Source organism: Halichoeres trimaculatus, unplaced genomic scaffold (genome assembly GCF_033239565.1).
Source record: "Halichoeres trimaculatus isolate MK-OKI-2021-1 unplaced genomic scaffold, fHalTri1.1 fHalTri1_scaffold_4, whole genome shotgun sequence".
Taxonomy (NCBI): domain Eukaryota; kingdom Metazoa; phylum Chordata; class Actinopteri; order Labriformes; family Labridae; genus Halichoeres; species Halichoeres trimaculatus.
In genome coordinates this window covers 3171323-3185710 of record NW_027437182.1, presented here as the reverse complement: position 1 = coordinate 3185710, position 14388 = coordinate 3171323, and the positions used below count along the sequence as shown (strand labels likewise).

The window sequence follows — 14388 nt, the reverse complement described above, 5'->3', positions numbered from 1 at the left end:
TCAACAGAACTTTACAGCTTAAAACTGGTTTTAAATGCAGACAAAACAAAAATCATGCTGATCTCTGTCAAAAAATGAAAACCTCCAAACCTCCCATTACAGAAAACTTGGTGTTTTAATCCCTGATGCTCACATGGCCTCGATTGCTCAATCTTGTGGATCTGCCCTCTATAACATCAGGAGGATCAGACCCTACCTGACACAACAGGCCACTTCTGGTACAGGCCCTTGTGATTTCACACATTGACTCCTGCAACTCCCTCCTAGCAGGCATTTAAAACTGTGCAGATTACCCAGAATGCAGCAGCACGTCTGGTCTTTAACCAGCCCTAAACAGCACATGTCACCCAGCTGTTAATCTCTCTTCATTGGCTTCCAGTAGCAGCTCTTATCAAAGTCAAAGCTCTTCTTCTGGCTTACAAAATATTGACAAGAACAGCCCCTGCCTACCTGGGGCCCCTCATCCAGGTCTACACTCCTTCTGGTCCACTACGCTCTGCTTGTGCTCCCAGCCCAGAGCAGCTCTGAATCTCTAGCCAGACTCTTCTCCTCTGTTGTTCCCAAATAGTGAATGAATTCCCTAACTCTATACGATCCACAGAGTCCCTTTCTACTTTAAGAGATGTCTGAAGACTCATCTGTTCAGGAAACACTTAGACCCTCAATCTGAGCCTTCTCCTCTTTATCCTCAGGGGTAGGATGAGTCAGGAGGTCTCAGACTCAGCTCTTAGTGAAGAGGTTCATTATAGGAACATTTAATTCCATATTTAAAGCTTTGATTTTCTTTTTTCAAAGCCCCATGTTTTCGGATTCATGAATAAATAAATCCAGTGGATATTCCTCCAGGTGGCTGAAAAAGTGATCATCTTTAAGAGGACTAAGTGGTAAAACGCTGACTGTCTGACGGAGTGTTGTCCACAGCGGCTTTGTGGGAGGATCATGTTTGTGTGAAAGGATCAGACCTGAGTCCACGAGGAAGGAGGAGTGATGGCCGGTCTGAGCCGCAGACAGATAATGATGATCAGGGTGGGGGTGGAGGAGTACAGTTAGTGTGATGGGGCTCAGGGGAGGAGTAATGATGCTCAGAGGACAGAGGGAATAACGTTTGGGTTTGGGGCTGGACGGAGGCACAGCTGAGCTCTGTGCTGACAGATCTGACTGATGGAGGATTAGGAGAGAAGATGCCATCCACCATCCACCTGCTCCACCATCCACCTGCCCACGCCTGCTGCACACACACTCACATTATTCATACATTACTCAACACAGTGTGAAGTTATCTCTTTGATTTGTTTTAGTAAAATGAGATAAACCATCTTCTAAAAACAGGAAATCAAAGCAGCACAGTTTGTGTTAAAGTCACAGCTCCAGCTTCACGACGCTCCTCTCAGTCTCTGAGTAAATAAGATCGCATTTTATCTTCCAAGACGTGGCCGAGGTGATTTTTATTGACTAACAAGACGAAGACGTCCCATGAGACTCTGACTGCCGATAGGGGACAGATTTGTCACAGCTACATCTGCTTCAAAGGACGAGCCGGACACAGATCATCAAACTCAATTTAAATGCTCATTTCTAGAAGATCTGTTGGTGATGACTGAGATTTGTTTTTTTTTTTTTCTAACAACCAGCTTTTAGAGGGAGTCACAGCTAACTTTATAGGAGTATATCTGACATAATTTGCAGATTTCTTAAACCTTAGCAAATATTTAATGATCTACAAAGATAGTTTGAAAACAATCTTCTTGTAACTGTTTCTTTTTACCGTTTGATTAAGTTTGTCCTCAACGTTCTGTGGCTGATTTTTTTACCCAGCAACAGTATCAGGATGAAAGGCTGACCCAGGTTTTAGTCTCTGTAACAGCTCTCTGCAGCTTTTCATTCATTTAGGTTTTATTTAAATGAAAGAGGCTGTGAGGAGTTTTTACGTGATCTTTAAAAAGTCTTATTACTAGATATATGCCTGATCGTAATCCTCAGATTAATAAAAGATTATCAGCATCAATATGGGTTACTTCTAAATGCTGTCTCTCAGCTTCCTGGTTAGGTCGAGCAGGACCGGATTTATTTACGGCACGTCAAAGTCCCTTCAACATCACCAAAAAGAATAATGAAGTTAAGAAGTAAGAGAAGAGACATCTGTGTTTTTAAGAAAGCTAAATGGTAAAGTGGTAGAGCACAAGCTAAAGGCTAATACAAGGAATAAAAGCTAAAACATGCACTTAAGGCCAGAACATGAGCTAAAGGCTAAACACGTGCTAAAGGCTAAGACTTGAGATGAAGGCTAAAATACAAAAAAAAAAAACGAGCTACAGGCTAAAACTCAGGCTAAATCACTAGCTAAAGGCTAAAACACAGGATAAGACACAAGTTAAAGGCTGAAATACAGTTAAAAAAAAGAAGCTTAAAGCTAAAACACAGGCTAAATCACCAGCTAAAGGCTAATACATAGAATAAAAGCTAAAACATTAGCTTAAGGCTTAGACATAAGCTAAAGGCTAAGACACAGGCTAAAGTCTAAAACACAAGCAAAAGTCTGAAAAACAAGCTAAAACAAAAGCTACAGGCTAAGACACAGGCTAAAGGCTCAAACATGAGCTAAAGGTTAAAACACAGGCCGAACTACAAGCTTAAGGCTAGAACATGAGCTAGTTACTAAACCACAGGCTAAGACAATAGCCAAAGGCTGAAATACATTTAAAAAAACTTAAGGCTAAAATACAGGCTAAATCACTAGCTAGAGGCTTATACATGGAATTAAAGCTAAAACATGGGCTTAAGGCTTAGACATAAGCTAAAGGCTAAGACACAGGGTAAAGGCTAAAACACAATCAAAAGTCTGAAACACAAGCTAAAGGCTGAAGCACAGGCTAAAGGTTTAAACATGAGCTAAAGGTTTTAAACACAGGATAAAGTCTAAACACAAACTATAAGTTAAAACACAGGCCTAACGACAAGCTTAAGGCTAGAACATGAGCTACATACTAAAACACAGGCTAAGACACAAGCTAAAGGCTAAAATACAGGTTAAAACATAATCTCAAGACTAGAACATGAGCTACAGAGTAAAACACGGGCTTCAACACAAGCTAATACTAAAACACAAGCTTAAGGCTAAAACACATGCTGAAACACAAGCGTAGGGCTAAAACACAGGGTAAATTATGAGCTAAAGGCTAAGGCACAGGCTAAAACACAAGCTAAAGGCTATGACACAAGCTTAAGGCTGAAACATGAGCTAAAGGCTTTAAGGATTAAACTGTGCTAATGTTGTTTCCAACCCTCAGTCAGCAGTTATTCTGCAGTGGTCTGTTCAAACTTGAGAGTCTATCAATGAAATGAAGAGTGAGGTTACGTTAGCTCTGATTGGTCGATGACTGGTCAGAACCAGGACGTCTCAGAGCTACGGGCTGTGAGACGAGATAAAGTTAGCCGGCTACTAAACTACGGCACAAAGTTAGCTTGTTGTCACATTTCAAAGCGTAGCTCTACCCAACTGTTGACAAATACCTTACCTCATGGCGTTCTCCATTCATTTCCAAAACACACGTCTGATAAAATATCAGGAAGTGAAAAAATCTGACCAGCATGTGAGAGATGGAGATGGATCTGGTCACTCTCACTTTTCTCTCCGTCTCTTTCATGCTGTTTATATTTAGTCTCGCCTGCTTGGAAACTTGTGTGACCTTTGACCTGACGTCAGCCATCTTGACCTCTGCCCTTCTCCCCCACACTCACACAGTGCAGAGTACACACAACTCTAATGTCTAATAATATTGTTGCTCTAGTTGTTGTCTTGTGTCCCCTTTCGAAGTTACTCTAGTTTTATCCAAACATTTGAATAATTTTGAGACAGAAATCCAGGAACCAAAGTTTGTCCGATGTAAACACAGGTGTAAACAGGTGATGATGTAGTCGGCCCGCTCTGCTTCCTGCTCTTAAGTATTACTAATGACAGGGAAAACACGCTGCACCGCCCAGAGCCTCATTAAAGGTGGAGCTGAGCCAAAAAAGCTCCTCTTCACTTTGCATAAATTAGCTCAGACACAATGTATCACTGCCACACACACACACACACACTCCACACACACCTTCATCCATCCCTGCTGTCCTGCTCTCTTCTTCATTTACTCATCAGCTGAGATGTCATCACTCAGCGTTTCAGCCTTTCTTTCTGTCATTTCATCTCTCCGCTCCTCGTCTGTTTTTATTAATTTCAACTTTTTTTTTCCTCCGCAGAGAAAAAACTTCAGATCAAGCCTCGTCTGCGGGAGCCTCCAGCAGCAGCAGCTCAGGAGGTGAAACACACTCTGTGACTTCTCTGACGGTGTTTCTGACTTTCTCCACTCAGGGCCTCAAAGTTTCCCCCTCTGTCTCTGCGTTTCCGAACATATCACCTAAAACGTTTACAGATTTCCCTCATCAGGTTTTGTAAGTTTTAAGAAAAGATCGAATAAACCATCAACTCTCTCAGGCTGTGTGTTGTTGTTGCTGTGTGTTGTTGTCGCTGTGTGTTGTTTCACAGACTCTCTCTGAAATGCGAGGTGGCCGCTGTGAGAGTGTTTATAGACTGTGAGTGTGTTTCTGTCCCGGAGCGGCCAGCGGTGCCGTCACACGACCCCGGAGCGTGTTTGTGAGAGTTTTCATTGGGAAGGTGGTGACAGAAGCAGCAGCGCTCGTCACGTTAAAGCCCGAAGACGAGACACATGAGCGGACAGTGACCTCATCCACACCATGCTGCCAGTGTGTAAGTGTGTGATTTAAGAGAAAGCACACACACGCAACAAAAAGGCCCCGTCAATGAACTCATTTATAAAAATGAAATCCAGGTTTTTACCTCACTCTCACTGCTCCTCCTCTGATCTGATACTGAACGCTACAGGAGCCTCATTGGTCAACAGAGCTGTCAATCATCTTTTCAGATTAAATCATGGAATAAAAAATGTGACATAAAAACAGAAAACCATGTCAGAGACACGTTCAGTGAACATACATTTCAATTTTATAGTTCAACACAAGTTCCTTCAGCAAACCTTTAAAATGATCTACATAGATGGTTTTAAAAAAGATCATCTTTTAACTGTTTCTTTCTTTTTACCTTTAATAAAGTTTGTCCTCCATTCTCTAAACTAATTGTTTACCCCCCAACAGTGTCAGGATGAAAGGCTGACCCAGATTTCTGTCTCTGTAACAGCTCCCTGCAGCTACCCCCCCCAAAATTTTTTTTTAGCATGTTCTTCTTAGGACGCTCACTAAGACAGAGGGTGAACACACAGGCTTGAACACAGGCTAAAGGCTAAAACATGAGCTAAAAGCTAAAACTTGGGCTAACCGCTACATCACAAGCTAAAAGCTAAAACACAAGTTAGAGCCTGAAACACAGAGTTAGAGGCTCAAACATGAGCTAAACCCTAAAACACTAGCTATAACACAAGTTATAGACTAAAACACGAGTTAGAGGCTGAAACACAGGCCCATGGCTAAAACAGAAGCTAAAGGCTAAAACATGAGCTAAAGGGTGAAACACAAGTAAGAGGCTAAAACATAACCTAACCACTAAAACACTAGCTAAAACACAAGTTAGAGGCTAAAACATGAGCTAAACCCTAAAATATCAACAAATGGCTAACACATAGGCTAAAGGCTAAAATTTGAGCTAAAGGCTAAAACATGAGCTAATGTCAAAAACACAGGCTAAAGTCTACATCATGTGCTATAGGCTTAAACATGAGCCAATGGCTAACCCACAGGCCAAAGCCTAAAACATGAGCTAAGGGCAAAAAAACAGGCTAAAGGCTTAAACATTCGCTGTAGGCAAAAACCATGAGCTGATGGCTAGAAGCATTAACAAAAGACTAAAACATGAGCAAAAAACTGAAACACAGATCAAAGGATAAAGGCTAAGCTAAAGGCAAAAACACGAGCTAAATCCAAAAACACATGCTAAAGGTTGAAACATGAGTTAAAGGCAAAAACACAGGCTAAAGGCTAAAACAGGGAGTGAAAGCTAAAACACGTGCTTAAGGCTAAAACATGAGCAGACGGCTAACACACACAGGCCAAAGGCTTAAACATGAGCTGAAGGAAAAACAAGAGTTAAAGGCAGAAACATGGGCTTAATGCTAAAAAAATGAGCTATTGGCTTAAACATGAGCTAAAGGCTAACACACAAGTTTAAGGCTAAAACATGAGTAAAATACTAAAACAGAAGCTAAAGGCTTAAACAGGAGCTAAGCTGTTTTTTGGTTTTAAGAGATGAGGTCGGGTTTATGGTGTTTTCTGCAGCTGGCCAGTAGGGTAGTCTCATTATTCTGCAAATTTGGAAAAAAAAAAAAAATAGAAAATCATTTCAACGCACAGGCGCACAATATGAAAATACCTTAACTTTAAAAACTTGAAACAGCCTGAAAACAGAATTTGGAGGTTAACTTAATGAGTTGGAAAATGACCCTCAGACAAGATTAGAGTCATTTATCAGTCAAAGTCATTTTAAAAACACTTGATTCATAGTTTTAAAAAATCCAATGTATTTATCGAACACTTTAAGACAAACAGATAACTTGTGCAAAGCCAATGTCCGAAGTTTCTTAAACCTGCATTCTTTGAGTAACCAGCAGGGGGCGACCTCAGAGATTGTAAAAGTAAATTTAGATAAATGGAAACTACTTAGGTATTTACTGTGTCAGTAAAGAGGAATAAAAATGTGTTTTAGGACGAGTTTCAAAAACAGACAGTGGGTGTTGGAAAAATATCAAGTATGATTTCTCTGATATTTGTTGATTTTAACAGTGAATTAATGCTGATTGTGAAGTGACTGCCCTTCTTAAATAAAGAAAGAGTAATAAAAAAAGAGTGGGGAGCTTTGACCTCGGCACCTCCAGGAGGAGCAGATCAGCTGATCTGAGGCACGGATAAAGGAGCTCAGAGAGGTAAGACGGGGCTGGACCATTTCAAGATTTAAAAACAGGAATTATTAATTATTAAGGTACGTGCATTTTGTTTTAAACCTCTTATTTTATCAAGCGTGCATTATCCAATAGCTTAGCCTCACTCTTTTCTCTTTTCACCTTTAAAATGTGTCAGAAAGCTGAACTCGTAACTTCAAACTGTCGTCCACACTCCCATGATTTACTCCACTCCTTACACACAGATAATGTTTTTCTATAAATGAAGAGCTTCAGAGTCGTTCAAACAGTTGATTTATGTTTACCTTGAGTTCAGCAGGTGAAATCTCCCTCAATGCATGCCTTAGGAAACAGCCTTCTGGGAGAAATCTCAAAAGGCACTTTCCTGAATGTTTCGTTGGATGTCTTCAGTTTGGACGTCAGGACGGAGGAGAGGGGACAGAAGAGGACGACGACGGAGGAGCAGAGTGTGACAGAAGGTAACCACACAGAGCTGGAGAAAGTTTCAGGCTCAACTTTTCCTCCTGCTGTTTGTCTCCTCATGGCTGAGAAGGGCAGAGGGGATGCTGGGACATCCTCCTCTCTGCAGACTCCACACCTCTGCTAATAAAACTAATAATACTCTATAGAGTGTGACACCTGATCCTGACCCACACTATGATAAATGTATGTCTGTGGTGACAGATACACAGCATGACATTTAAGGATTGTAACACGGCATTAATACACTCAGACATGTTGGAGAAACAGCTGGTGTGTCCTGTAGGAGCACATGTGTCTCTGTGGGTCAGGTTAGTGCTTTAAAGAGATTGTTTATGTGCATTCACATGGAAGAAACTCTGAGAAACTTTCCAAAGATCCCAGGATGGGTGACGTCAGGATGCAAAAGAGGAAAAAAAGCAAATTTGAGAGTATGACGTGAAGTATTTGCAAACAAAAAGATGTTTCCATCCTGTGTTTGTCTGGAGATCCTACATGTAACCATGGCTGCGTTGTATACAGGTGAAATCAGCTGTTAGCAGCCTGTAGCATGTCAGTGCTAACTGGTGCTAGGCCAGATGTTTCCCCACAAGATGAGGAGAAGGAGGTGAGGACGACGTGCTGGTTCTCAGGTGTGAGCTAAGAAGTGACGACATCGACCTGTCCTTTCATCCATCGTTATTGGGAACGTAAGATCTGTCTCCAATAAGATGGACGAGCTAGCCGTGCTAACCCAGCAACAGAGGGAATACCGTAAGGCAGAGTAGCATCATGCTATTCACAGACATGGCTAACATGCTAAGACTAGACACCAACGCCACATTGGAAGAGCTTCACCTGCTGTGAAGTGTCTTAAAGGACACTTCAGCGCATATTTTTCAACAATTGGGCCGTGAAGAGGGGCGACGGCACCCCTGCCCCCCCTTTGTGCACACCACTGGTGTTTACTCACTTCGATTACTTACAAACCACCTGTCTGCTCCAGATCAACCCCTGATTCTGTCTCCAAACCTCTCAGTGAGTGAGTGTTTGCTGCTGTTTCTGTCTCCGTCTGTTGACGATGAGACTCGTCATAAATTGGATTTGTTCATTAGAAAAGAAGAAAATCTCCAAAAGAGCCACATCAAGAAAAATGACAGAATTCAGACAAATGAACACACACACACTCACACACACACAGAGGATGAAGGCTCACAGTTTGACCTCTCTTTCCGTCTCTCCGAGTCGTGGTGGACAAATGATTCCTCTCCGTCTTCTCTCCGTCTCGTGCGCTTTTACTAAAAAATTGAAATATTGATCTTAATTAGAGTTTGCCGAGCTCAGCAGCTCGCGTTGAGGGTTTTAGACAAGAGGCAGCAGACATCTGTCTAAGGCACTTACGTCTTCAGCGCAGGAGAGGAGCGGCGTGGGTGAGGAGGAGGAGGAGGAGGAGGAGGAGGATGAAGAGGGGAGAATGTGTGGTGAGGAGAGAAGAGTGATGGCTCCCTGTCTTCTGCCTTTTCTGAGAAACATGTCGAGCTCTCCATCTCTGCTCGCCGCTGTCAATACATCTGAGGAAAATCGAGTTGAAACACACACACACACACACACAAACACACACACGATTTAAATATCCACTCTGACGAAATGCATTCAACAGTAACTGGGAGACGTGTTCAACGTTTCTCTCTGATCTTTCTCGCTTTGCTCTGAGGTCCTGTTCACGATAAGTGAAAAACCCACATCAGCATTTTTCATCTCTGATCTACAGCTGGGCTGTTTTTGGGAAAAGAGGATCCAGGTCCGTCTTTTTCCAGAAATTTTGGACGACTTGAACCTCGTTCCATCTGTGATCTCTGGATGTTTCACTCGTGTGTTTCTCATTTTGGAGAACGAGCTTTGCTGTGCTCATCAAGCCTTTTCTCACACACTCTCCTGAATTTTTCTGGATTTTTTCTGAAGATCAGATGCTCAAATGTCCTGAATTTGGTCCTCCATGTGTTCCTCAAAGGAAATGGGAGGGAAGAGTTTCTGAAAACAGGAACTGACATCAGACTTGGGCGATGAAAGCTGGGGTGTCGCGCCTTAAAGGGACGTTACGCTTACGCGTCATAACCCGAAATTCTGCGTGAGTCAAATTTTTACCCTCAATACCCCCTAAATCTCTAAATAATGATCCAAATACAGGTATTATACTTCATATTCATGAGAAATGATGCAAAAAAAGGTGAGGATACTGAGAAAATTATGGAGCACAAACAGACAATCTACACTATGATGCCACTGGAGACAGAGTGGGCGATGCTGGCACTGTGTAGCACTGTGTAGCTGTGTATTCATACATGTCAAAAACTAGCACGTGTCATAGGAGCTTATGAGCAAAGCGGCGGAACTTCAAAACTTTCTCTATTTTCTTACGTACAAATATTTATTAGCGTCGAGAAAGTTGAGAAGTCGAGTACTGAGTAAGTTGAGTAAGCTAGCAAAATGGACAAAAAAACATCTTTGGAAAGTTTCTTTAGGCAGGGTTAAAGAGCCTGTGAGGAGACAGAAGAAGAGACGGTCCGTGCAAATATTGTCTGACATTAACAGGGTGTCTGCAGGGTCTTAAAAGGTCTTCAAAAGTCTTAATCGTAATGTTATGCGTTATTAAGTTTTATTGGTATTCAAGCTTTGACTCCAAACATATCCATGAATATTGATTTTCCTCCTTGGGACTGTTACAAACTAACCTGACACCCCAGATAAACAGCTCCATATTTCTACCATGGAAACAGTCCATCTGGTTTAAAAATGTGTTCAAGGTCTGAACCTTCAAAAATAACCACACCTGGTGATCGGACGATCATTCTGCTCATCACACTCATTACAGACCAGCGTGAGGATCTGGAAAAAGCTTTAGCGTCTCAAAATATTTCTCTCTAGACCATACAAGTTTCTCAAGCCTCCTGGGAAACTTTCTCAGACTTTTGATGACCTTGGATTTTGGATTCTTACGATTTAGAGAAAGCTTCTCCTGATCTCCGTTGTTTTGGAACAAATTTTCTTTGTTAAAATCACCTTTTTACTGGATACAAGGCTATGAGATAAGGTATAAATCAATACAGTTACGTAGCGCAGTTGTTTGAGACGTGACAACAAGCAAAGTTGTAATTTTGTGAGCCACGGGCTATACGCTAGCAGCCCAACATTTCCGTAGGCTGTCCGTATGTAACGCTAATAGAAAGAAAATAACACAATCTGAAGCCTATGTCCTACATTTTGATGATGATGAAATAATTTCTTGTGTTTGTCGTGTAAACGGCCCCGAACCCGGTCAGTGGTGCAAAAAAGGTTGTGTTTTATATTTCTTCATTGAGATGACGCGCAAAGATTTTCAGATTCATGTTTTTATGAGATGGTTATGTCATAAAAACAGGAAGATTTTTTATCTTTTGGTGAATGCAAAACACCACTGTTGTGCTCAAACTACACAATGATAACAGTAAACATGGCAGATGACTGTTGAGTTTGTGCTGCTGAATCTGTTGAATCTGCAGACTGTCCTTCAACAAAATGAGCATCTGTTGCTCCACTTCTTCTCCTGTTTTGTTTATTATCATTTGGGATAAGTTTTTTTCACATCTGAAACAATATGGTACCAATGCCCGGTACCTAGCAATTGGTATCAGTACTCAACAGTACCAATGTTTGGTACTTTTGTGTGTTTATGTGGTAAAATATATGGATTTATTTAGTAATAAAATCCGAAAGTTTTCCAATTTAACATATTTATATCTCAATATATAAACTTGTGATGCTGTGTTCATGTCCAGCATGGAAAATTACCTACTCTCTACTCCCTCACAGTCACAAGGATGTGTTTAGGTACCGAAACATGGTACCGTTTTTTTTGTTCCACTGGCAGATTTTTTTACTTGTTTTTTTTTTTTATTTACTCTGTGCCACTGAACCAGCTAATTGCAGCTATTAAATGTATATAGAGTGGACAGCGTGGCTCCGCCAATTACCATTGTACAGTTTTGAAGCCAAATTTCCTCATCACAGGCGCAGCCATTGTAGCAGAGACTGTGAGGGATTCTGGGAGAATCTGAGTGGAGCCGGGTAAAAATAATATATTTTTTCTTTCGAGAGTCTAATCACTTCCTGACTCTACCTCTCTACATATTTTACAATCCTCGAAAAAAATACGCAAGAACCTCAGCTGTGGATCATAGTTGAACGTGACGTAAACTCTTTTTTAACCTCTTATAACTAATGAAAACAAAACTTTTCAGAAAAAAAGAGGACTTGAATGCAAGACAGCCAAATGATATCTTCAAATCACCACAACAATCAGACGTGAGAAACATTTCTACCAGGTGTATTAATTTTGTAAAGTTTGACCACAGCCCATCTGGAATGACTGGGGAGATGGATTTTTTGACCTATACTGCAGCCAGCCACCAGGGGGAGCAGATTTTGGGGAGACGTCACTTCAAGCTGAGCGAGATGACGTCCATTTTTATGTTTTTTACAGTCTATGATTGCAGCTTAAACGCAGCCGTCCTGTGTACGTCCTGCAGGAAACGGTTTGAGGTTTTACAGCCAAACATGGATGAAGAGAAGCTCATCAAAGGAGAGGGAAGCAGCCGATGAGAGTTGACAACATGGAGCCGGACTTCAGATGGATCTAGTGTATTTCAGGCCTGCAAACCTTGTGCGGTAATTTTCCAGGGATGTGAAAAACAGTCTTCAGCGGTGTCTCCTCTTCTTGTTTTTCAGCGTTACATCAGAAAGCGCCTCGTCTCCACCAAACTGTCTCTCTGACTTCTCGTCTCTCTGCGGCCCGGGCCTCCAACATGTGGTGAGACTCTGATTTCTAAAGTAAGCCTCGCTGTCCGTGCACACGTGTGCGTGTCACATCCCCTCACAATTAAAGCTGATTCCTCCACAGCGGCATTAGTGGCTTAACGGCCGTAACAAAAACCCTCCCAGGCCTCAGATAACCCTGAGCCACCTCCCTGGAGCCGCTCTGTAGGATCTAGATGCCGGCTACCGCGGCTCAAAGCATCGCCTCGCGCGCCGTGGATCCTCCACCTTGCTGATGTCCGTTTTGCTTAAATCGGGAGAAGTGCACTTGCAGCGAAGTCTCAATATGCAAAGGCACAATGAAAACCCTGACTTCAAAAATTTATGTCTCAAGCCCTCGGCCGCAGACGCTCCCCTGCTCCTGACAATGAATGGACCACGGCAGATCTTCTTAAAGGTGGCGTTTCAATGCCGAGTGCTGAGCTCGGCGTTTGCGGGCCAGCTCCTGCTTATTTGATAAAAAAGAAAAACCTCTCTAATGACTTAGCGCACCTAAACTTCAAATACCTCGATATGATTTCCATCCCTTCATCTTTTACTCTTCTTTTCATCCTCGCCAGCAGATTCACGCAGGAGGAGGGGGGCGCGTATTTCATGGCCATTCGGACTGGAAGTTAAGCTCAGCAGCTGTGCAAGGTTTTCCTCTTCACATCGGACCAAGTTAAACTTACTGCCACCTGTTTTTTTCCGCAGATAGGCACTTTACCCGCAGATATATCACTCACATATTCGCCGAGAGATGGGACTCCAGGGGGCAGCCGCTGCTGAGGAGGCTAAACGGGTCAGGTGCAGAGCTGTCCCGGTTTAAGTCCTGCTCCCATGATACCATCGACATCCTGCCCAACCTCCCCGCCCCCTTAAATCCTCCTCCTCCTCCTCCTCTCTTCCTCTCCCAGAAAAAAAAGACGTGTGTCCAGAACGCGGCTTAATTATCCCTCGATCCGCGGAGATGAGACTGGATCCAATTTGTGGTTAATTGCGAATGAAAACGCTCGCAGACCAGCGCCGCGACCATCCAATCATACTTAACCCCGCGCGCAGTCACGGCTCGGCCTCCTCATGTCCTCACGGAAATGCGCATTGATTTTTGGGTAGAGGCGGGGCACGCGGCCTTCAATCGATTAGTATTGATAGATTTGGTAGTTTGTGGTGTCAGAATCATCCAGGAGCTTCTCTTTAACACGTCAAATAAGCTCTTTTTGATTCAGATAATAAGGTACTTAATGTTTTTTAGCCTATTTTTATGATTTTTAGAGTTAATTTGGTGCTTTTGGAGCCGTTAACAATCTGTTCTGCACCGAGCAGGGGCCGCGTGGCCCCGGAAGTCCTAGGCCCACCCAAAACTTTTTAAAAATAATCTTTATATTTTATATCGTAAAAGTTTGTCACTTTATGTTCGTATTGTTAGCGTTGGATTCTCTGTCTTTGTAAAGTGAGCCGTGTTTCTTAAGACTGTTGAAAAATTAAACTAAAAAAAAAAAAGATATGAAACATTCAGCTTCATGTGGACGAAGATTAGGACATTATTTTGGGAAAGACTGTAGATTTTTTTTATTTAACTGCAGTCAAAGATGCTGTTAAAAGGATTTGTTTTATTTGGGCTGCAGCGCCACCTTCTGGCCCGGAGTCTCAGGCACAATGTCGTAAAGATGTGACTTTTACCGGCTACAACGCGACAGGTAAGGGTATTTATCAGTACAGTTATGTAGCGCTACAGTTTGAAGCACGACAACAAGTCAGCGTAAGTTTGTACCATACATCAGTAGCTGGATTTATGTAGTGCTTTTGGCAGCCTGGAGAAATGACATATCTGCAGGCTAACGTGACAACAAGCTAACTGTCAGTTCGTACAATAGTTAGCTGTCTGTAGCGGTCAATATTTAGCTCAGCTGGCAGCCCGGTGCTCTGAGACGTGTCTGTAATGTGTAACGTTAGTGAATCCTGGTCATGTCCTGCCAGTCATCTACCAAGCAGAGCTAACGTAACCTCACTCTTCATTTTATTTTTTAGAACTTTTTAAAAAATACAGAAGCTTAAAAAGTGCTTTGTCAAACAGCCAGGACATACATGTTATGGTTAGCAACCAGCTGTTTCAGTTGGACCCAAAAGCAGATTTCAGAGGCTGAAATTGAGTTAAAGAGAATTTATTGTGGTGAGAGGAATGAGGAGTGAA

The 14388-nt window shown here is 42.3% G+C and overlaps 1 protein-coding gene across 1 annotated transcript in view; it reads left to right on the top strand.

The window, feature by feature from the left end:
- Window positions 1-4470, top strand: part of zc3h3 (zinc finger CCCH-type containing 3) — a 93490-nt gene extending 89020 nt beyond the window's left edge. Inside the window, exon 12 of the mRNA XM_074667398.1 lies at window positions 4240-4470. Within this exon, the coding sequence (XP_074523499.1) occupies window positions 4240-4316 (77 nt within the window). The 3' untranslated portion in view covers window positions 4317-4470. The remainder of the gene's footprint in view (window positions 1-4239) is intronic.
- Window positions 4471-14388: the final 9918 nt, after the last annotated feature.